Raw genomic sequence first — 22,920 nt, 5'->3', positions numbered from 1 at the left:
CACACTCCCCTGCCTCTGCTCAAGCTGCTTCTTCAGCCTTCCATGCCTCCTCCCTCTCCCTCAGTTCCAGCTTACTCATTTTTCAAGGCCAGTAACACTTCCTCCCTGAGGCCTTCCCCAAGCTTCTCAGTCAGAATAAACTGTTCCCTTCTCTGATTTGATCACAGCACATTCCTTTTGTTCACAATAATAAGCCCATATTGAAGGTCTTTTTTATTTGCCTGGCACTTAATTACTTCAAGGATAACAAAGGTACATGTTGTAAGTATGTTTTTTGCCATTCATATTTTGTTCTGTGCTATTTAGGTATTTATTTCCATTGGATTATTAGCTCACAGTGATGGTTGTGAATGGACTTGCTATCCCCAAGCATAGCGGGCACTCAAAATATGCTTATGAACTCCACTTTGGGGGCCATTAAAAACTATAAAATGTTTGAGGTGCAGTGTCTTTTACAATATAGAAAGATGCTTTGCTCTCTGAAATAAAGCTGGATTATATATCGACCAAGTGATATAACCCCAGTTGTAATGGTTCCTTCACCAGCATCCATAAATGTTTTACTTAGCTCTTAGCTCTCAACCTGTTATCTGTCTGCCCATTAGTGACCTCAGGTACTAACACAGGTTACAAAGTCTCTAAGAAGGTGTAACAGTGGGGAATTGTAATAGTGAAGACCTGTAACCCACCCCACCATTCTTTTGACATTGTTGCTGTGAATGCTGACTCTGACTAACATGTAGCTTGCAGATAAAACAGCATGATTGTATACGAATCCTAGGAACTATTACAAAGATACAGACTCCGATCTTCAGACATTCCAGTTCTGGGGGACTTGCTGACCTTCAACAGTGGAGCCAAGGTACACACCAGACCATCACTTGTCTTGTCAGAATGGACTGTGCTTGTCTGTGTGTAGAGAACTTTCCGACCCCTCCCCTTGATCTCTTTGTTCTGCTTTCCCTCTCCCTCCTTACAGAAACCTCTGCTTGCACTGAGATGTTAAGATGGGCTTTGAGACATGAATCCACGATCTTCCAGATGGCTGGCATCTGAATAAACCTCTCTCCTTTACAATAGCACCTGTCTCCCAAGTACTGGCTTTTGGAGTGGCAGGCAGCTGGACCTGCATTCAGTTACCAAGGTGGCACAGCTCTGTACAAACAGTAGTGTAGAACTATGTGATCAGATCTCCAGGGTGAAATTTTCTCCTATAGCAAAAGCTAAATCTTTAGAACTGAGGACCAAGATAGAGGCCATGCACCTGGTGTTGCTTTTAGACCCAGACCCTTGGTAAGTAGTACAAAGAAATGAAAATTATTAGGGTCCAAGTTCTCAACCTATAGACAAAAAGAATTTTAGGATTAAAACCAAATAGCTTCAAAGGGATTGTTGTGGTTGAGGGAGGAACATGAGTTTTTATATATTCAGTTAGCTTAACCCCTATTTTTTGAATGCCTTTGAACAAGTTACACTGTGCCTCAATTCCATGATATGTAAAGCAGTGATGCTTGCTACTTCATTGAATTGTAAGGATTAAAAGAGAGGGTGATATTGACAACTAGCATATATTGAAAACTTACTGTTATTGTTTTACCTTAGGTGGCTGGTGTCATTGCTAGCTTTAATTTACCAATGAGGAAAAGGAGGCTCCGAAAGGTTCCTAGCTCACGCAGTTGCAAAGGTGTGGAGGTGGGACTCGACCCCAGATCTCTAACATAAGAGAACCTGGTCAAGGGTGGGCTCGTGGCACAGCCCAAGTTCCCTACTTGGATTAAACTCACTTTCAGGGCCTTATCAGCACTGGGGTCTAGAAACAACAGCGCTAAAAACTCATGGCTGGAAATGATCCTGGACCTTTCCAATGAAAAGAGCTAACTAGATCATGCCTATCTATCACAGCAGGTCTCAAAGAACAAGGGTTTCAGAGAGTGAATTTATGTTTCTAGGCACGAATTCAGACTTTGGAATTAAACACTAATTTTAAGGTAAATTTCTCAGCTTTTTTCTAGAATTAAATGAATATTATTTAGATTCAGAGTAATAAGCATGAATACATAATGATATGGCACCTCTCTTCCCCACACCTTTTCATTTGGCTACATAATGGCTAAATCATCTTTGTTTAATATATTGTGTTTTTTTAATTGTTAGTAGCCACCAATACTAAGAGGCTGTAGCCTCTTGGCTTAAGGGTTTCTCCAGAATATTTAACAAACAAACAGAAGATGACATGGCAAGATAATTCTCCTTTTTAAAATGAACTAATAGCATCAGAGTTGATTTTTAATAATGGAAAAATAATAAGAGCACTGATAAAAGATGTGTACCTGCCCCACATTAGTACTTAGAAACAGACCAAGTGAACTTTTGGATCGGACAAAACATATACCTAAAATATAACCACTGCATCATCTCTAAGTGCAGGGATTTCCCTATCCCTATCCCATGGCCTGGGAAAAGGTAATTCACAAATCTTGTTGAGAGGTAGCTCATCCTTAAGATCAACAGCTTTCCCAGGCACAAGTAGACCCCTGCTCTCTGTAGCTGGAGAATCTCTATGGGGCTGCAGTTATCCCAAATCACTTTCTAATGCAAGTAGTCATTCAAGTTAGGTCTTGTTGAAGCCTACATTTCTGTATGAGGGGCTAGAAATCAGCAACACTTAAAACTGAATTCTGTTTAAGACCCAGAGCAAAAGCTAATAAAGGTGAAAGAAGAAAATATACAGCAGAGTTTCAATGATCCTTATATGGAAGTTTTGTGCTATAAACACATTCTTGCCTCTTAACAAGGAACAGAGTTGCCATGGGAATTTTTGGCATCCAACTTTATAGAGTGGGATCAATAAACAAAAAGCCAGATCTAATCTATAAGCCTTTTCAATAGTCTACAATTGTTTAGCCTTAGTGACAGAACGGCTGTATTTTAAATCTTTATATTTCAACCAATGAGATTTTATTATAAATATAACCACTTTCTATCTGTTATTTATGACCAGTCTTAACAAGGAACAAAAGGATTATTTATTCATTTATAAATCATTAACAGATATTTATTGAGCACCTAATAAAGACTAGAAACTATTCTAAGTATATTGGTGAACAAAATAATAGGAACAATAGATAAAAAAAGCTCCAATGAGGTTATTTTGGGGAGGAGGGGAAGGAGACAGATAATAAATATGCAAACTATTTACTCTGGAGATAATGAGTGCAATTCTAAAAAGCAGGCAAGTAAAAAGATTTGGAATGCTGAGACAGAGTTCTGTGATTTTAAATAAGGGTATCAGGGTAGGCCTCGCAGAAAGCGACAGAAGCCGACACCTGAAGCTGGGAGGGACGTGGCAATGCAGCTACCTGGGGAAGGGGGCCCGGCAAGGGGGCCCTGGAGGAGCAGAATGAGAAGGAAGAGTGGCAGGAGGTACTCTGGGGGTTAGCAGTGTCCTGCAGAGGGGCTTGAAGACCACTGTGAAGACTGTGGCTCCACTCTGTTCCAACGCAGCCTGTGGCTGTTATTTATCAGGAGTTCTCAACTGTGGATGTTCAGTAACTGTGGTTGCTGAGAAGAGGCATAGATGAAACAGATAAAACGGTATCAGACAACACCTGGATGTGACATGTGCTGTCATTTGTCATTACTCTTTGGAAGCATATTTTGATTCCCTATGTACCATGTTAACAAAATAGTAAAGATGGGCTTCAGATAAGAGGTGGGAAGGGTGTTTCAACTTGGCAAAACAGAATGAGACCAGTCCATCTTCTTGCTTGCTCTTGGCCACACTGGGACAAGAGGCTCTGACTGAGGTGCTTGGCTATGCTATGGGCCATGGGCAGTAGGTGGCTGTCCTTTAGACAGATGTAAGAGATAGAAAAAAAATCTCACCTTAATTCTGTTTAAAAATAACATTTTCTCCAGTTGCCAAGGGAACATTTTTCTGACATAATTAATGTGAGTGATTCATATTCTTAAGATTTTTTTTCTAAAACAATTAAAAAGTACATTCATTGCTGTAGATTATTTTTGGCACTAAAACTATTCTTCAAAGGATAAAGGGATAAATACAATTTATACTGTAATACTTATTTTTACACTATAATTCATACATATATAGAAACTACTTAGTATAAAAACTACTTATATAATATAGTAGTATAAGAAAGACAATAAAGTATTTAGCCTTCACCCTCAAGGTCAAGTGACTGAAACCTGAGACTTTAGGTGAAAAAACAGACATCTCACTGGGAAGAGAATTATGGTAGAAAGCAGCACCCACAAAAAGAAGAACACATTCATAAACTTAAAATACCCTATAAACTCTAAGAGACGATACAAAGTTATTGTCCATATTTTTCATCAGTTCAGTAATGGAGAAAAACTTCATTAAATAGAAGGGGAAAAGATCAAAGAAATTCAGAACCCTAAACATGCTCTTTCTATAAAATGGTGCAAGGGATATAAGTTGCATTCCATCACAGCAAAACACCAAGTTCCACATAGTTCCCCACAGTGAAGATCACCCACTCATCCAATCACACGGTCCTCAGCACCTACTGTGTGTCACTCAGTGCTGTAGGCTCTTGAGGAAAGGCTCCACAGAGGAAGGAGTAAGGACCTACAACTTCCAGGTGAAAGATTAGTTGTCACAAACCCAGATTTCCTCAGTTGTTCACAAATGATGCTTCTGTTACAAACTTACTTTTGAAATTGATTGCTTCTTTACAGAACCTGTTCTACTGTGATTATGGCCATTAGTTAATATAGTTTCAAATTATAAACTCCGTACCAGTAGAACTAACATGACCAAGGCAGAACACCTTAAAGATATTTAAAATATTAGTGTTTTCAAATATAATTAGCATTATAATTAAAAGCATATAATTCTTGAATTTGCTACATCTTGTTGAGGATATTCTAACATTTTATGTTTCAATATTGTGGGTGTATTGATTGTCTCATCCTATTAGATTTTAAGTTGGGAACAGAAATTGAGTCTCTCTCTGACCCAGGCGATCTGGTTTCTGGAACCCTCAACCAGAGCAGGTTGCCTGAGACAGTAGAACATAAAGAATTTGGAGTTATGCAAGGAAATCCTTTTACACCTCACAAAGGGAAGCAAAACACCATGTACTCAGAGGATACAACCAGTTTTGGTTAGAGAAATAATGCGAAAGGTGATCCAGATGGAACTCATATTCCACCATTTTTGAGGATATCAAAATGTACAACTCAGTGATCTACTCTTACTAGAGGAGAGTGGGTGGGCATGGGGGTTGGCTGGTGGGAAACAAGGAAACAAAAGCAATAGAGAATTCCCCGGGGGAAAAAGAATTAGTAATGAAGGGAAGAAAAACACAAATCAGACATGAAACTAATTCATCTGGAGGCAGTCCATAGCTTACTGTAATGTAGGAAAGCGAACACTACATTTTGAAAAAGTCCCACACATTTCCCCATCTATCTTTCTCTATAAGGCTTGGAAAAGAGTTAACATCTCATGTGCTGACATTGAAGATTTGGTCAGGCTGCCTGCAGCTTTGTCTCAAGGCTTCTCAGCCTGCATCTGGAATCTGGGATGGAGTTGTAATGTCTGCTAAAGGACTGGAGGGAGGAGTGGCAGCTTATATGTCCCCTGATTGATATCCCTGGTCTATATTCAACTCAAATGATGCTTGTCCTGTGAAGTTCTCCTTTGATGAGCAGAATCCAAGCCAAGCCTCTTCTAACTCTCTACATCTGAGGCTTGGACTGAGCACTGGGCACCAGAGTGCACATAATCTTTAGCCTTCCCTTGCACCCGTACAGTGTTTCTACCAGGAGCAAATGCCATTGTGTAGGAGATTGGAGCTCTCCTCCCCCGCCCATGACTCTGTTTTTACTGAACTCAATGGGGTGCTGAACCTTCTGCCAAAGTGAGGAAAGGAAAGGGGGTGGTGTTACCAAGCAGCAGCAAATTCATGGATTTTACTCTCTGGCAGGCTAATTTGGAGGTGGCAGGGTGGGTGGGCCACCTGGAATAGGCAAAAAGTACCAGACTGCCTCTAGTTCAAAGCTGTCTCCCCCCCCCCATATTTTTTGATTAAATGACTCTGTCATGGATTGCAAATCTCTAGGAACAAGATTCAACTAATTGCTCCTTCATAACTCCCTGTCATATTTATGTCTTGTATCACTAGATTTTATAGACAATGGGAGGAGGCACTAGCCTATGTGCTGGGGGGGGGGGTGGACACCTACTCTCACATCATTTCTATCAGCCCCCTTCTTCTTGACTTTGCACAAGATCTCCCTTGCTATTTTTATCTTTCTACCTCCCACAAGTCTCTTAAGTGAAGGAAAAGGCAAGCAGAGCTGAAAAGGCAACTGACACTTTATAGGGCTTGACCTGGGCATTTTGCAACATTAGCTCATGTCATCTTTACATAAATCCTGAGAAGGTAGATATTCTTGTTCCCATTTTACAGATTTAGAATCTGAGGCTCCAAGTTAAGGGACCTGCCCTTGGACACATGGATAATAAGATACAGACTCAAAAGACTGTGCTCTTCCTATCTTACGGTATACTTCAAGGAAATGTTCTTTTTATTGGTTGCCTTGCTGTGTCCCCAACCTGCTTCCCACAGACTCAGGCAGAAAACACAACGGAGTGTTAAAGCTGACAGGGATCTGAAAGACAATTGAATCCTTTACTTTGCAGATGAGAAAACATTGTGGTTTTAATATGGCAGAAGGAGGCTGTTGCTAGAGTCCTGTCCCTTGAGCCATCAAGAGCCTCTTGTCTTTAAGTTACTTTCATCTTTGAAATGGGGCGATCATCATCTCTCTGCCTGCTTCATGGTGTTGCTTCACCTTCTGACCATGCCGGCATTTATAAAATGTAAACCATTATTACGATGAATCATTGATATAAAAATGCTTGCTGATTGATTGAGTAGGGGAACTGAAATATATGAGTCATACAAAGATGAGGTGTTATTTCTTAACACTTTAAGTGTTCATGGAGTCTTAATATAAAATGAGAGACTTTTCATAAACTAGAAACCACATAGTGCAGCACAAATTCAGCCTGGCTGGCCTGTTAGCTCCGCCTTGCTGCCTTGTCACCTGGAAGGACATTTGAAGTACCAGACTAGGAGTGTCTGTAGGCTGGCAAGGAGAAAGCTCAGGGGGTCAGCTTCTGAGCAGGGATCACGGGCCCTTGAGGCACCATCAAAGTGACAGCCTTCAAAGGGTTGCGAGTACTCAGAAATTATACATAAAATGATTTAGATGAGATACTGATTTTTTCACTTTTCCTCTGGAAAAACAGCCAATAACTTTTTACCAAAATAGTGTGATGGACTGGTTAAGAGTTCTGCATTAGATACTAGACCTTCTGAATTTAAATCTCAGCAGCTTCATTTACTAGCTATGATGCTTGAGGTGAGCTAATTAATCCCACACCTAAATTTCCTCATCTGTAAAATGAGAACAATAACAGTACCTATCCCATAGCACTGTTATGAAGATAAGCAAGTTAATGTATGTCAAGCATCTGACATCCAGTCAGCCCACTAATTTTCACAGCTGCTTATAGTTAACAACAACCTCTCAGGGGAAGTCAGCAGTGATTTTTGGCTCACCAAAGAACAAAAGCGATTCAATCCACAGCAGAGGGTGAGAAAAGGATATTGTACCAATAATTAGGCCATACCATTTGTCTTTTCATTTCCACACAGCTATGGGAACCACAGGTTTTAAGGTGCCTGGTGGAGTAAACAAAACACATGGCTAAAGACGTGCCAGAGATAGGGCTCCCTGTGGATCCTGGGACAAATGGAGATGTCTACACCAGACAGCCTGGGAGGGGAGAGGAGGCCGGAAGGCTCTGAAATGGAAGCCAGAGGTGCAGCCGACCTAGAAAACTGTATTTGCAATCAGGAAACTGAAGTGAAGACAGGCAGGGGTTTGGACCACAAGAGGAATTTCAGCTTCTGTGTGTTGCTAGAAACACTGTTATGTTATTTTCTGATAATTTCTAGGCAGTGTTAGCAAGAAGGTTGGACAAAGTCTATACAACTTAAAAAATATTTTGTTTATTTTTAGAGAGAGGGGAAGGGATAGTGAAAGAGTGGAAGAGAAACATCAATGTGTGGTTGCCTCTCATGTGTCCCCTACTGGGGACCTGGCCTGCAACCCAGGCATGTGTCCTGACTGGGAGTGGAACCTGCAACCCTTTGCTTCACAGTCTGATGCTCAATCCACTGAGCTACACCAGCCAGGGAAGTGTATACAACTTTTGATATTAGTTCTCAGTGTCTGCTATATGGAAGGTGCTTGCCATTATTTAGTGAATTGATTTGAAGGATGAGAAACAATGTCAATTCTCCATAAAATAAATTTTGGGCAGTGGGGACACACAGTATAGGATCCCACTGTGAATGTTACCTTTCAGTTCAGTCTCCACATTTATTCAGGGGATTTTATGTTACTCAGAACAATTAAAGAATGCTCCTGGAATCATCTTCAAAACTAGTTTCTAGGCATAACAAAGAAAGTTCTTTTATTAATTTCCCCGTTTTGTGCCCAGGGTAATTACTGGTCTTATCTCTAAATGACTTGTGGCTATTTGGTTTTCCTAATCTACCACTATTAATGATATTCTTTAAAATGTGCCTTTAGGCTTTGCAGATAATTCTAACAACAACAATGTACTGTCTATTATGAGTACTTTAAATGTATTAAGTCATTTGATCTTCACAATAGCCCTATGGAGTAGGTATGGTGATTATCTTGATTTATAGATGAAGAAACAAAGGCATAGGTTTTGTAACTTGCCCCAGGCAATCCAGTTAAGAGGTACAGCCTGGTCATTTGAGTAATTTTAACATTATTGGAATAAGTGTCTATTTCCTTTTCCCTCAGATTATCTTAACTGGAATTGTATTCAATTATAAGTTGACTTCCCATTTGGTTGTTTGTGTAAGGGCATATCTCCTATATAGTTTGATCTTGCACCATTATTTTAGTTAGCCCCTTTCAAAAAATAATTTGTACTTTTTAAGAAGAAAGCCATTCTTGGAAGACATAATGGAGGCTTGCTGCTACCCTGAACGCGGGGAGTGTGGCACGAATGGAAGCAAACATCCTTTCTTTAGGAAGATTAATCTTTACGCTGTACTCATAGAAAGAGATGGACACCCCATAGCCAGCTTGTAAGACAGTGTTATTGCTATTTTAGACATGAAGATTCTGAAACTCAAACAGGTTTAAGAAAACTTTTCTAAGCAGTACTGTTGGCAAGAAGTTGAGCTCAAGTTTATCAGATTCTAACACCTTTCCCACTACCTTCCAGTTTTTTCAGCAGATAAAGACCAAGTTTCTATCTGTGTTTAAAGAACTATTAACCACAAATGTCCAGTATAAAAAAAAACACCTGACTTAAAACTAGTCCATCTAAAAGGCAGATCAGAGTTGGTTCAGAATTAATGTCTAGGATAGGCAAGAGAGCCCAAACTGCTTTAACTGCCTTAAAGCTTTGACATGTAGACAGACTACATACCCCAGGACAGGAAGACACAGAATGCTTTCTGGGCAGGAGACTGGAAATGGGGAAGCAATAAGGGCAAAAAGTTAAGTTAAAAAATATATATATTTTTTACTTGTCAACCTGACTGGCCATGGGGTACTCAGATCAAATATGGTTTCTCTGTGTGTCCTGAGGGTGTTCCTGATGAGATTAGCATTTGAATTGGGCTACAACAATGTGGCTGAGCATTATTCAATCTATGAATGACCTGAACAGAACAAAAGGCAGAGAATAAGGAGATATTCACTCTCTTTTCCCCGTCTCACTGTTTGAGATGGAACATCTTATCTCCTGCCCTCAGACTGGGATTTACACCACCAGCCACCCTGGTTCTCAGGCTTTTGGACTCAGGCTGAATTACCCCACCAGCTTTCCTGGGTCTCTTGTTTGCAGACAGCATATTGTGGGATTGCTCAGCCTCCATAATTGTGTGAGCTAATTTCTTGTAATGAATCTCTTGATATATGTATAGATGTATACATGTATCCTGTTTCTCTGAAAAACCCTAATGTAACTAGTAATAAAATGAACAATTTCAAAGTGCCAATTATGCATCAAGGAACGTTATTGGGATCTTCTGTATGCTTTGTTTATTCAGACATTTATTAACTCTCTGAAGGCCTAATGTTTGCCATGCACTGTGCTAAACCAAGCAAGGCAGCAAAAAGTCAAATAAAACATGGCCCTGCCAGAGACTGAAAGTAACCTGCACTAAATTTCTGTAAGGACTGTTATAGTCCTCACTCTATGAACGAGGAATAGAAGCTCAGGACAGTTATGGGGCTTATCTAAGGTTGCACAGAGAGAACATGGCAGACACGGGCCTGGCGCCCAGGCCTGTGTGAATCCATGTGTTACGCTCTTGCTCCACTACACAACTGCTTTACATTAACCCCAAATTCTAGAACAAATTATTTCAGCAGATGACCTCAAAGCACTTGGAAAAGAAGGTGGTAATCCTAGGTGACAATGCAAAGACATGGTCTAACTAAATGGCAAAATAAAGCCATCACTTCCTCTCAGGTGGTTTCCAGTCTGGTAAAGCTGTAGAAATTCCATGTATCTCCAATTCAGTGTCATATTTAATGACATTTTCATCACTAGTCTAAACAAAATGGAAATATGTGGCCAGGATGAAGGCAGTGTTAGGGGAATCAACGTATGGTGAAGGAGGGTGGCCGAAGCAGGTTACTGATAGATGGATGTAAAACTAGGTGACAGTGACTTGCCACAGTGCCCTGTCCTTGGCCTGGTCCCGTTCATGTATTTGTTTACACACACACACACACACACACACACACACACACTAATTTATTGAGTGGTGATGATAAAAGGCTCTCTATCAGACACAAGGTATTTGTAGGGAACACCAGCATGTGACATATAGATTTCTTTTCACAGGAGCTTCTCATACCAGCCATTGAGGGTGCTACTGGAAGACAGCCTTCAACTGTTCACACATTGGGATCTGCCTCAACTGCAAGGTCATTCCCAAGGTCATGCCCTTTTTCCGCCTGCCCTTATGGGAGTGCTGATTGATGTAATAGTAAAGGTTATTCATCTTAGACAAACTCAGGTCTACCCATGAAGGGTCATTTCAGCTCTGGAGCTCCATTGTGATCAGTTCAGCTTAACTTCTCCCTCTGCCCATCCTACCCCACAGGTGTTGTAAACCAGGTCATTCCTTAATAAACACCAGGTCATTCCTTAATAAACACCTTAAACTTAAACTTCAAGCTGGAATCAGTCTGCTTCATGGAAAACCCATTGTGAAAATGAGGGCTTTGTACTTTGTTCATCCTCTAAAGAGCACAGCTACTACCAAGGACAAAAGTTAGCATTTTTGTCCTTGATAGATAGATAGCATTTGCATTTAACAATTTTCTTTCAACAATGAAAGAGCCTGCCTCAAAAAGCACCAAACTTTGTAAGACAGAAGAGTCTTTCAACCAAAAAAGTTAGCACTTTAATTAAATTTGGTGCTTAAATTTGTTTTTGTTTATCCTACTGCTGGTTAGCACACAGCACAGCATCACTGGCATTTAGATATTAGTAATAAGAAAATTTTAAAAGAAAACTTCCTAGATTTTGGGAATACTTTGAAGGTGAATGGGAAAATAATTCCATTTTCCAATGAATTTCAAAAGCAATCTGAGATTATTTAAGATGTAGTAGCAAAAACGGACAATGTGCACACCAATCTCCCATATCTAATTCCTTTGTCTTTTAGTAACAGAATCCTGAATTCTAGCTGGTAACATGTCTATCCAGCCAAAGACTACATTTCCCAGACTCCCTTTTAGTTAATGTGACCATGTGACTAAATTACATTCAATGGGATCTGAGTGGTGGTGATGGGTGCAATTTCTGAGTTAAACCCTTAAAGAAAACCACTCGCCTTTTATTTTCTATTCCCTCCATCCTGAGGCTGGAACATGGTGGTCATTGATGGTGCTAAGGCATCAGCACCCTAGCAAAGGTGGAGCAGTAATACAGAAAGTCCCTGGGTTCTTGAATGATCCCTGGAGTAAGACTTTATGACTGATCTGGACTATCTATCACCTTTGACTTTTCTATGGGAAAGAAATAAATCATATATTCTGTTTAAGCCACTACCATTTTGTTAAAGTATCTCTAACAATATTCTAACTTGTACAGATGCCAAATCAACAACTAAAACATGGGTGATGTTCAGTCTTGCCCTATCAGCATGGTATCTTACCAGGAAACTACCACATGATAAGAATAGAAATTAACTTCTTTTACCTGTTGAGTTTATCTTAAAATTCTTTAAAAAGAAATGGAAATCCAACATAAACCATAGTTATGAATAGCTCACTGTTTGGAATTTCCTCTATTTCTAATTAGTATATGTAATGACTGATGATTATGTAGACTAAGAACAACAGACTAAATGCAATATTCTAGTATGTCACTAGTGTAGGCTCCATTTCTCTTTTTCTCACCTGAATTAAGTATAGATATATAAATACTCTGATTGTTTTAATAGAAACATCTAAAGTTGCACAACTTATTTGTCACTTTTATCATGGTACTAACTGAATTACAGAAGGTTATTGCTACATATCTGGTTTTAGAGATAATGTACCGGATGCATGAAATATAGGTACATGTGGATTATCTAGATGAGAATAAAGGTTCTAAAGTGAAGAATATGTTTTTAGTTATACTGTTCCTTTACACTTATGTATATCCAGAAACATGCTTATATTTTCCTAAGGTAGCTCATTCTCCTATACTAAATATAATAAAGTCAAAAATATTTGCAAATCATAGTGATGACAAAGCCAGGTTCTCACATTAGAGAGAACAAGCTGAAGGTGCAGGGATGGTGGTGATACAGGAATCCGAGGGTCTTTCAGTTTGTGGTGTTGCTGGTATGCACAGCCTAACCCTACCATTACTTTTCCTGAGTGTCTCTCCTTTATTTTCACACTACTTTCCCAAACATCTTTTTAACAGGATATTAATCACATCATGCCAATATATCACCTTTAAAGGAGGTGCTGGGAGAGCTCAGAGGAAGCAGCCACTCTTCTTGCCACTTCCTCAGCAGCACTTCTGGTTGGAGGAATATCCAGCAGGTGACTTGGGCATAGATATTCTTTTTGATAAAGGGCATTTCTTCTTTTCTAGGTTCAACTAGCTTTCAGCATATATCTACCATGTGTCTGGCTATTCTAGTAAGCTTTCTTTCCTATACATTTGTTCACTTAATCCTGTGAACTTGCCTTTCACACTTAACCCAGGAAGCTTCCAAATGCCTACGAAGTTTATTATAACCCATGGAGACGTGGATATAATTTGGTTTCAGGTGCTTAAATAGATTTTTACAATTGATACAAAAATATTCAATACAAGAGAAATGATTTGAAAGATGTCAACTGAAAAATAAAAGTATGTGCAATTTAAAACACTCCCATTACTAGAAATCACTGGTACTATAGACCAATATGTCAGTATCACAGACCAGTATGTGAGTATAAAATCTGCAACTTCCATGTGGCAGGGAAAGAACACTAATATTCTTCATGTCTCCCTTTCTAGGAAGACATCCTTAAGGTAATAAGTGAGCACATGATTAAAAATTACCTGAAGTATCACTCGCTGTGGTTGATAACTGTTAGCGATCCTTTTAGTTGTCACTAACAGTAGCAATAAAGGTGATTATAAACACTAAGCACTGAAGAAGGTGTCATAGACTTTTTTCATCCCAGGCAGGCATCTATCAAAGGATAGATGATTATAATCCCTTTAGAAAGGTTAGTTGGGCTATTTCCAGAAGCATCACAAAAGTGGTTCAGCATTTGTTAACTACTTCATTAGAGGGAATGCTATAGGGAGATCACATCTCTCTGAAGAAGGTGCCAAGAACACATTTGCTGCTGGTTTGAGAGCCTTCAAGTGTTCTTCATAACTATTTTTAGAAAACAACTGTAGCATTTATCAAACAACAAAGACAAAATCTTGTAAATGTTGGAACTTAGAATTCAAGAACTAAAGAAATTTAATAGATGGGAATTGGAGGAAGGAAGTATAAATTGTGGAAAAAATACCAATTTGAGTGAAACAAATAAGGCATACCTGTATTTGAGGGGCCTAAAAGATAAAGTACTTAAAATAATTGATAATAAAACATAGTGAAGATTATGATTTTAATATATTTCTAGACTATGATCTATGATATTATAGTAATATATTTTTGAAGCATAACAATAAAAAAATTTTTAAGAAAAGTAATTTTCTTGGTTTTCTTCCTAGGAGTTTCTATATGTTATATCATAAAAATAGACACTAGGATATGTTTTTAGAAATCACTGTCAGTATATATGTAAACTTTATATTGTTTTTAATTGCTTCAGAAGTAAGTCTAGATAATCTTTTTTTTCATTTGCAAATACTTTCAGGAAAGTAAGTATAAAAAAAGAAATGGGGTCCTATGCATTTTTACCATTTTGAAAAGCACAAGAAATGCAATGCAAAATGAGCATAACTTTCTATAGCTAGAATGAACTATTTACGGTTTGTAGAACTATAGAAATTGGTGACCACATGCAGCCCTTCAGTTTGAGGAGTTCCTGCTCTACTTAATGCATATGGGCAGAACACAGCTCCCTGTTCAACCTCACCCAAGCTTGACATAAAAAAAAACCACTCACCACCGGTGATGGGGAAAGTGCAATGTTGCCTATCGATGCCTTCAGTTCATCTACAGTGGCAGCATTCTTAAGAATGTCTTTAGATTGCAATGGCTTAATCTTGATATTAAATTTCTTGTGTGATTCTTCTTCTTCTTCTGATTCACTTGAAGAATAAAAGTGCTTTCCTTTGGTAGGTAGAACACAGTTAAAGATACATAACTCTTTTTTCTACTGTAAGGCAGTGATGAGCATAAGACAAGAATGACTGCACCTAGAGGCAGCAAAAATATCCTTAAGGTGGCAGCTAATCAAAGCAAAACAACCACGTAAAAGAGTAAATCAGGCAAAGGTTAGAATTTATTCACCTTTCCTTGGAACATGATTGAGGACGGTGAATTTCAGGGAGCAATAGTTATAATGTGCTACAGGTTTGCTGCAGTTGGATATTTGGTGTGTCACACCAGTACGCACATTGACAAGCCCTCTGCAGGGAGAGGAAAGTCACCCTAGTGGATGATTTGTGATGAGGTTTAAGTGTTTCAGAGTGTGACCTGTTCTGCCCAGAGATGATTTGTGGGGAAAGCACAAGTCACAGCTATTTGCCAGTCATGGAAAATGACACTATCACATCAGGCCTTCACAGACAACCCAGTATCCACAATTTACACCATTGTTTTTCAGCACATTTTTCTCTTTTCCCTTCCTCACTTCTATGAATAGATCAAGGCCAAATGCCTGCTTGTTGGTGATCAGTCTGTTCTCTGTGCTGTTTATTCATTGCTAATATTATAGAAGAGGATTTGGGAAGCTTGGGTTATTTCAACACCTTTTTAAAACCTGAATTTATAATACTGCTTTATGAGACAGAATAAACATTAAAAGAAAAAAGATAAAGAAAGGATATAGCCAGGTTCCTCAGGTCTGATGCTGTAGCCTTCTTCATCTAGCTCAGGTGAGTTCTGTAAAATACAAGTACACATAATGCAATTATTATCCTGAGAATAGTCAAGGAATTACTCATTTTTCTTCTAGAGCATTCTTCTTAAGGATGTAACTATGTCTCTTATTTTCGGAGGTAAGGATTCTAATTTTTTGAATTGAATGCTCAGCAGTATATGTTTAGATATTTACTCAAGGGTACTTGGGGAGTCTTACTACTGGGAAAACAAACTAGGAATCAACAATGATCAATGAAAGGAAACATTCAGAGAATTTATCATGCATTTTCTGTAAGCAAAGGACTGTGATAAGTAACATGAAGAGATATAAAATGAAAATTAATTGTCCTTTGGAAAGTTGAAATATATTTTTGGAGGCAGAAAGTAAAAAAACAAAAACAACACATCAGTGATAGGAGTCTGAAGGAAGAGGAAATTAGTGAGATCGAAAGAATCGGGGATCTGCATGTGCCCTTTGGGTTTGAGGGAGAAGGCAGATGGGGCTCACTGGTGAGGAAGAGCCTATATTGAGACCCCGTGGCAGAAACTGACAGTATTCTTCAGATGGCGTGACTGGGTAAGAAGCTGGACAGTGGAAAGCAATGGGAAATAAGACCATGGGTGGCCAACATGCCGGGGGGAGATTTCAGACTTGGTATTGCTACTGCAGCTTCTCAATCAGGGGAGGATAAGCTGAAAGAAGCCTCTTAAGGTGTTTAGGAAGTACACTTCAGGATAGACTGGGCACAGAAGAAAATGAAGAAGTGAAAACTAATTCAAAATACTTGCATTATGCCAGTAAAACATGCTGAGAATATAGACAAAGTTGGTGGTGGTGGGAAGGGATAAATCAAGAACATTTGAAAGGACAAATTGTTAGTTCTTGTTAACAGATCTATCATAAAAGAAAAAGGAGAGGGAAGGGTCAGTAAAACTCCAAGGTTTCTACCCTCGAATCCTAGGAGATCACTGGTACTTCTGGCTGAAGTAATTGTAAAGCAAACAACTAACATTTTTAGGAAAAAGACAGTTTGCATGATTAGGAATAGTTATCATATTTTAGTTCCTATTATAAGCACTATGACCTACACTTTATTTCACTGAACCTTCATAACAATCATATGTGGAAAGAATTATTCTATTCACCAAGAAGGAAATTAAGAGAAATAAGATGCCATATCTCAAGGAATTTACCCAGCAAATGGCAGACCTACTCCTTGATCCCAGGTATTTGAGACAAAACCCTACATGGTGAAAGGGAGAGTGGGAAGAAGGTGAACAAGAGCTCAAGGGTGGCCCTTTTTAAGGTGAAGTAATAGGCCTGGAAGTTAGAGAGAACAGAGCTGGAGGTAGAGATTTTGGAGTCACAGAAGCAATAAAAGTGCCATGACCTTGGGGAGAGAAGAGGATCTGAATGCATGGAAAAGCCACCTTTATTTATTTTGTAGTTTCCCTCTTGTCCTTCTTCAGTACTCAGCTTACTTTTTTTCCTTTTCAAATACAAGTGTATTAAGGTCACTTCCCTGCTAAAAACTTGTCCCTGGCTTCTCACTGCATTCAGAATAAAAGCCCAGTGCCTGGACGTAGCCCACCAGCCTCTGCAGTGGCTCCTGATCCTCTCTCTAGGCTCAGGCCTGAGATTCTCTTCCCTGATCCCTCTCATCCACAAGGCCTTCTTCCCACTGTTAACTTTCATGATTTGAATGCTGCAAGTTCTCTGCCCCCCCATTTCAGAGTCCTCACAAATGCCATTCTCTCTGCCTGGAATTCCCTTCCCTCAAATGGTCAGCCAGTCAACGCCAGATTATACTTTAGGGCTTTGCTTAAAGGTCATATCCTCCCTGATATCATCCCTGCCAAAAGCAAGATGGTATCATGTGTTAAAAATAAAACTCTTCTTATTACTTAGAGGGGTTACTTCTTATTACTTGGATATAATTACTTATTGTATCTAATGTATTAATAATTATAATAGCAATTCCTACATGGCCTTATTAGTTTTTAGGAATGAAGAAATTTGAGGCAGGTTATGCTTCAGTTGAGCACTTCCTGTTGACCAGGGACAGCACTGGGGTTTAGAGTGTGTGTGCTGAATGCGGGGGTAGGAAGTGCAGCAGGACTTGATGAGTAATTTGGTATTTTAATTATCTTACTTCTTGCTTGCTTAGAGTATCACACTAAGGCATATTTAAGAATCCTAGAAAATTATAACAAGAGTCTCTGTAGGTAAAAAGAATTAATTTTAAAAAATCACCCTTTCTTAATATCTCATGGCTTCTCTTATAACATTATTTATGAACAAATAATGAGTTCAGTAAATCCTTGCAACAATGCTACAAAGCAACTACTGACTTCATTTTAGTTGGCTAAGCAAATAACTATCCCAAAGCCACACACAGCTGACTTGTGGAGGGGCTAGGTCTTGAACTCATATCCAATAACCTCTAGCACTTTCAAACTCTATACCATGTAAATGTGTCAGGTGCTTCCTGATGAGATGGCGTGTTCACCTATTTCTATGTTCTATTTTAAATATAAGAATGCCTCAACTCATTTTCAAGTTCTGAAATACTTAATAAAAAAACATCTTCTGATACTCACGTATCTTTCCCAATCAATTTCTGCATAAAATCCATTTGGCGCCCCATTGCTTTTCTTCTGTAATAAATTTGAAAATAAATTTAGAAGAGAAACATTTGAATAAAACAAAAAAGGAATCAAGAATACTTAACTTTTATTTTATTTAGCAAGAGCTATCAAAATCCAGGGCTGGAAAGACAAATTAGAGCAGCCTATTAAGCAACCACATAGGTGTAACTGAATGATACACTGAGTTGCTGTTGATACTGCATAATAGAGCTCACATGCTTATTTCACAAAAGACTGTAGGATACCTAAGCATAGGATATTAACTACTAGCCATTCAAACTGTATTCAGTTACCACAGAATTAGAAGCATGTACATTATAATTGGATCCTCTATACTTTCAGTGGATAAAACCATACATATATATTTAAATGAAAACATTTTGACTTCCATTTGCTCTCATATGCAGGTAGTTCCAAAATATCCAAAGAATATTCATCTAAATTGTTAACTAAGCTTTTAGCTTTTCTAATACTGACTCAATTTTTTCCCAACCAACCCCTTGATAAAGGAAATCAGCTCCAAATTAGTTAATTCAGCTCCTAGGTATTAAAAATAGAATTGATATTATTTACAAGTGCTTTTTCTTAACAAACTATTAAAATAGAATCAGAATCAACTGTGATGCCTGCCATCCATGTGTCTGATGCTTTCACGAACACTCATCATCGAAAGATGATTGGATAACAGCATTACTCTCTCTGGAGTATCTTCAAGTTCTATTTTGGCCCCTAACACAACTATGATATATGGCAACAGCACTTGAGCAAGGATGTTGCCTCATCCAAAGAGAGATTACTAGGATTCAATACTTTTCTTTTTAAAGATTTTATATATTTATTTTTAGAGAGAGGAAAGGGAGGCAGAAACAGAGGGAGAGAAATTTCATTGTGTGGTTGCCTCTCATGTGCCCCCAACTGGGGACCTGGCCCACAACCCAGGCATGTGCTTTGAGTGGGAAATGAACCAGCAACCCTTTGGTTCGCAGGCCAGCACTCAATCCACTGAGCCACACCAGCCAGGGATAGGATTCTGTAGTTTAAAAATATATATTTTATTTATTTATTTTTAGAGAGAGGAAAAAGGGAGGAAAAAAGAGAGGAAGAGAAACATCAATGTGCAAGAGAAACACCAATCAGCTGTCTCTTGGTGACAGAGAGTCACCAAGCTGTCTCTTGGTGACAGAGTGGGGCACAAACCCCACTGGGGACCTGGCCCACAACCCAGGCATGTGCCCTGACTGGGAATCAAACCAGTAGTTTGTGAAAGGATGCCCAATCCACTGAACCACACCAGTCAGGGCAGATTCTCTAGTTTTTGGGAGCAAAGGACGAAAACACGATTTAGGTTGGTAACGGATGGTTCATTCAACAGCATTCCGGTATGTGGCACACAGAGAGCAATGGTATGTTACTGAGCACTAGCAAATCCCAGAGCAACACATATTAAGTGGTGACACATGAGGCTTGAAGACGGGACCTCTAATTTCGCAATCACAAATGAAGGCCACTTGGACCACAATGTGAGCAGCTAACAAAATCTGACAAATAGGTGGGAGCAGTAAGCTTTTAATGTTTGCATGTAGGACCACTAGAAAACCAAATGAGAGGTAATTTAGTAACCATAATTACTGATTAATACTTACTGAATGTTGACTGGGCATTCTAAGAACCAACGTCTTAGTAAGGGTGAAGAGTGTATAAGGAACTGATAATATGTTCAAGCCCTCTTTCTTCCCTATGTGTTACCACTGCTCTACAGTTCAAAAGTGCAAGAACTCTGCCAATGTTTCCACAGACCAGAACCCAGCAACACAGGCCTTTTGCCCCTCCTCCTTTTTCCTGCTCTTGAAAAAGATTATGTACTCAGACTACATCATTTTAACTTTCCCACATAACTGCCTTCATTAAATTGGTACTTCACTGACATTCTTTCTACTTTGAGCCAAGGTTGCTTTAAAAACATGTAACATCAACTTTGCCCCTGTATAAGCTATAAAGCTATTGTTGAGGACATGGTCCATTAAATAATGTGCCACCTTAATAATATAAAATCTCTTCCATGGGGAATGGGCATGGTTCCTCTTTTCTTTTTGCCATGTTTGATTTCTTTTTTAATTCCTACTTTACCAATTTGTTTGCAATATCTTTGCAAAAATTCTCCAAATCCTTCTTAGACAGTATATAGAATAAATTTAACACACAAACTTAACCATAATAATGAGAATCAAATGAACTAAGTTGATCCCAAAGAACTAAACTCATGAATTTTGTGATCAGTATAGTACTACTATTAATAGACCTTTTAGTTCTTAAACAATTCTTCAATATGAAGGATTGTTATCTAAAATCCAAAGAGATTATGTAATAGTAAATTACTGAGTTCAGAATTTTCAGTTCCATATTTTGCCTCCATGATAATTTTGTTCCATAACAATGCCCTTCAAAACCAAAACTGATGATGTGTTTAGATGAACAAACATGTGTTTCTTTTCCTGACAATATAGATAGATCCAACCATATAGATTAAAAAGTCCTGAATCTTCTGAATATTCTAGATCTGGGCTAAGTGAAAACTTCCTTGTTTCCATAGAAACCAAAAAAAGATGAGATGAAGAACAAGCAAGACCTATGAATTTTTTTCTTTTAAAATAGGAACATTCTAAACACAAATACTAACACTAACAAAATATATTCCTTTTGGCAGATAGGTATTCAAAACATACACACAGAGCTTTATTAGAGAAATTAGCTACTTGGCCTCATTTGTGCTAGTGAATTCTTACAAATATATTTGGTTTCACAAGTGGAAATTATCAAGTTAATGGTAGACAGAGTCTGGCTGAAATTCTTTGGGTAAACCCCAAGAGTGAAACAATTCTCCTGGTTTAGCTACTTAAACAAGTGTAGCTCATAATGGTAACAGTGAAGATAATGGCTCTATTGATTTTCAACTGGAAAACTTTGAATAGGCAAGGAAGAAGATAAGTGAAGTAGGGGGATATTTAAAAACTAGGCTTAATAGCACATGCAATATTGGCTATTCACCAACATATAAACAGTGATTTTTTTCCCTTGGATTTACACATTATTTTACTTTTCTCTTTTGTGTGTGTTCCAAAATTCAATACTTTGCATAAGTAACCTTTATTAGTTGAATATATGATTATTATTTAAAGATAATTGAAGCTCACAGCAGTGTTAATTTTGCTTTAATAGGTAATTTGGTCAGGCTTATTATCTGTTTTCACATAATATGATGGGCTAAATCAATGGATGTAGTAATAATTGTGTTTTATCATACATTCATCAAAGTTCTTAGTTTCCACTGTGAGTTTTCTGTGTCAGCTCATGGCCACACAATGATCTGCAGGTGAGAAGTATTCAAGACACAGGATGTACTACCTAAATATTATCTTTTTGCCACTGAGGTTGACTTGACTCACTTTTCAAATAATCCTACAGAACAGCACCGTCCAATAGCACTGTGTGGGAAGATGGGAATGTTCCATATGTGTGCTGTCCAATATGGTAGCCACTGGCCAAAAGTGGCTAGGGAATACCTCAAATGTGGCAGTATGACTGTGAAACTGAATTTTAGAGGGCAGAATGTGGTTGCCATATGAACAAAGTCATTGCATAGCCTGGGCAGAGATCAGCACCCTTGACTCCCCATCCCTTTGATAAAGTATACTGTTTACCACAAGCCAAGGTCATGCCAAATTCCTAACGTTACAAAGATAATGCTAATCCTAATAAATGACTACTCAATTTGTATGGTCATGCTTATGTTAGAGCCAAATATTTCTTATGAATAAATATTTTAAAAACTCTGAATACATTTCCTTTGTCTCAAAGGAAACACATATCTTTTATGCCTGATCACTCTTTAAAAGTATATTCAGACCAGTATATACAGCCTACCTGGTTAATTTAAAAATTGATGCCAGGTTATTCAGAAAGTAATTTGGAAAGAACTAAAAAAGATTCTTCTTAAGTGGAGTAAATAAATGCTACTTTTTTTCTAAGTTTCAAATTGGGATTTTACCCACTGTTTCTACATACCCCTTGGAAATTTTAAACTAAAATCTGTTCCCTTACCAAAACTTTTTCCCCCTTCCCACACACACCCTGCTTTGTTACTGTAGGGTGGCTCCTGTGGGCTAGGCTGCTGCAGTTGATTATTTTCATGTAGAAAAAGCTGTTAAAGGACTTGTTTGTTCTTTCAGACACATATAAAGAATCACATGAAGTAGCAAACATACCATGGAAGAAACTCCTAGGCCAGATTGTAGGGCCGACCACTGTTGCAGGGTTCCTTAAACAAAGAGGGGACTTGGGGGCCATAATGAGGCTCTATTCAGCAGGCCAGTGTAGGTAGGTCAAGAGAAGAAGAAAGAAGGAGGAAGATACAACCCAGGCACTGGGGATTATGTGGATCTAGTCCTTATTCAGCCAGCACTTAATTTACAGGTAGAGAACAGAGCCCAGGACCCAGTAAGACTGAATAAAAATGGTTGTATTTCTAATCAAAGTATGAAAGGCCTAGCTCTACCATATTTTACTCTGGGTCACAACCTTGCTAAGGGTCATTAATTTATGCTGC

The 22,920-nt window shown here is 38.5% G+C and overlaps 1 protein-coding gene across 3 annotated transcripts in view; it reads right to left on the bottom strand.

Annotated features, from left to right (window-relative positions):
- Positions 1–22,920, bottom strand: part of SGIP1 (SH3GL interacting endocytic adaptor 1) — a 197,344-nt gene that overhangs the window by 84,937 nt on the left and 89,487 nt on the right. For all 3 annotated transcript variants that reach the window (XM_053655628.1, XM_053655629.1, XM_037164907.2), the window contains 3 exons: positions 18,270–18,326; positions 15,635–15,689; positions 14,749–14,924 (listed from right to left, as the gene is read on the bottom strand). In XM_053655628.1, the coding sequence (XP_053511603.1) occupies positions 14,749–14,924; positions 15,635–15,689; positions 18,270–18,326 (288 nt within the window). The remainder of the gene's footprint in view (positions 1–14,748; positions 14,925–15,634; positions 15,690–18,269; positions 18,327–22,920) is intronic.

This window comes from Artibeus jamaicensis, unplaced genomic scaffold (genome assembly GCF_021234435.1).
Source record: "Artibeus jamaicensis isolate MK-2021 breed Jamaican fruit bat unplaced genomic scaffold, CSHL_Jam_final scaffold_1019, whole genome shotgun sequence".
Classification (NCBI taxonomy): domain Eukaryota; kingdom Metazoa; phylum Chordata; class Mammalia; order Chiroptera; family Phyllostomidae; genus Artibeus; species Artibeus jamaicensis.
Note: the sequence above shows the minus strand (reverse complement) of the source record. Positions and strands in the feature narration are given on the sequence as shown.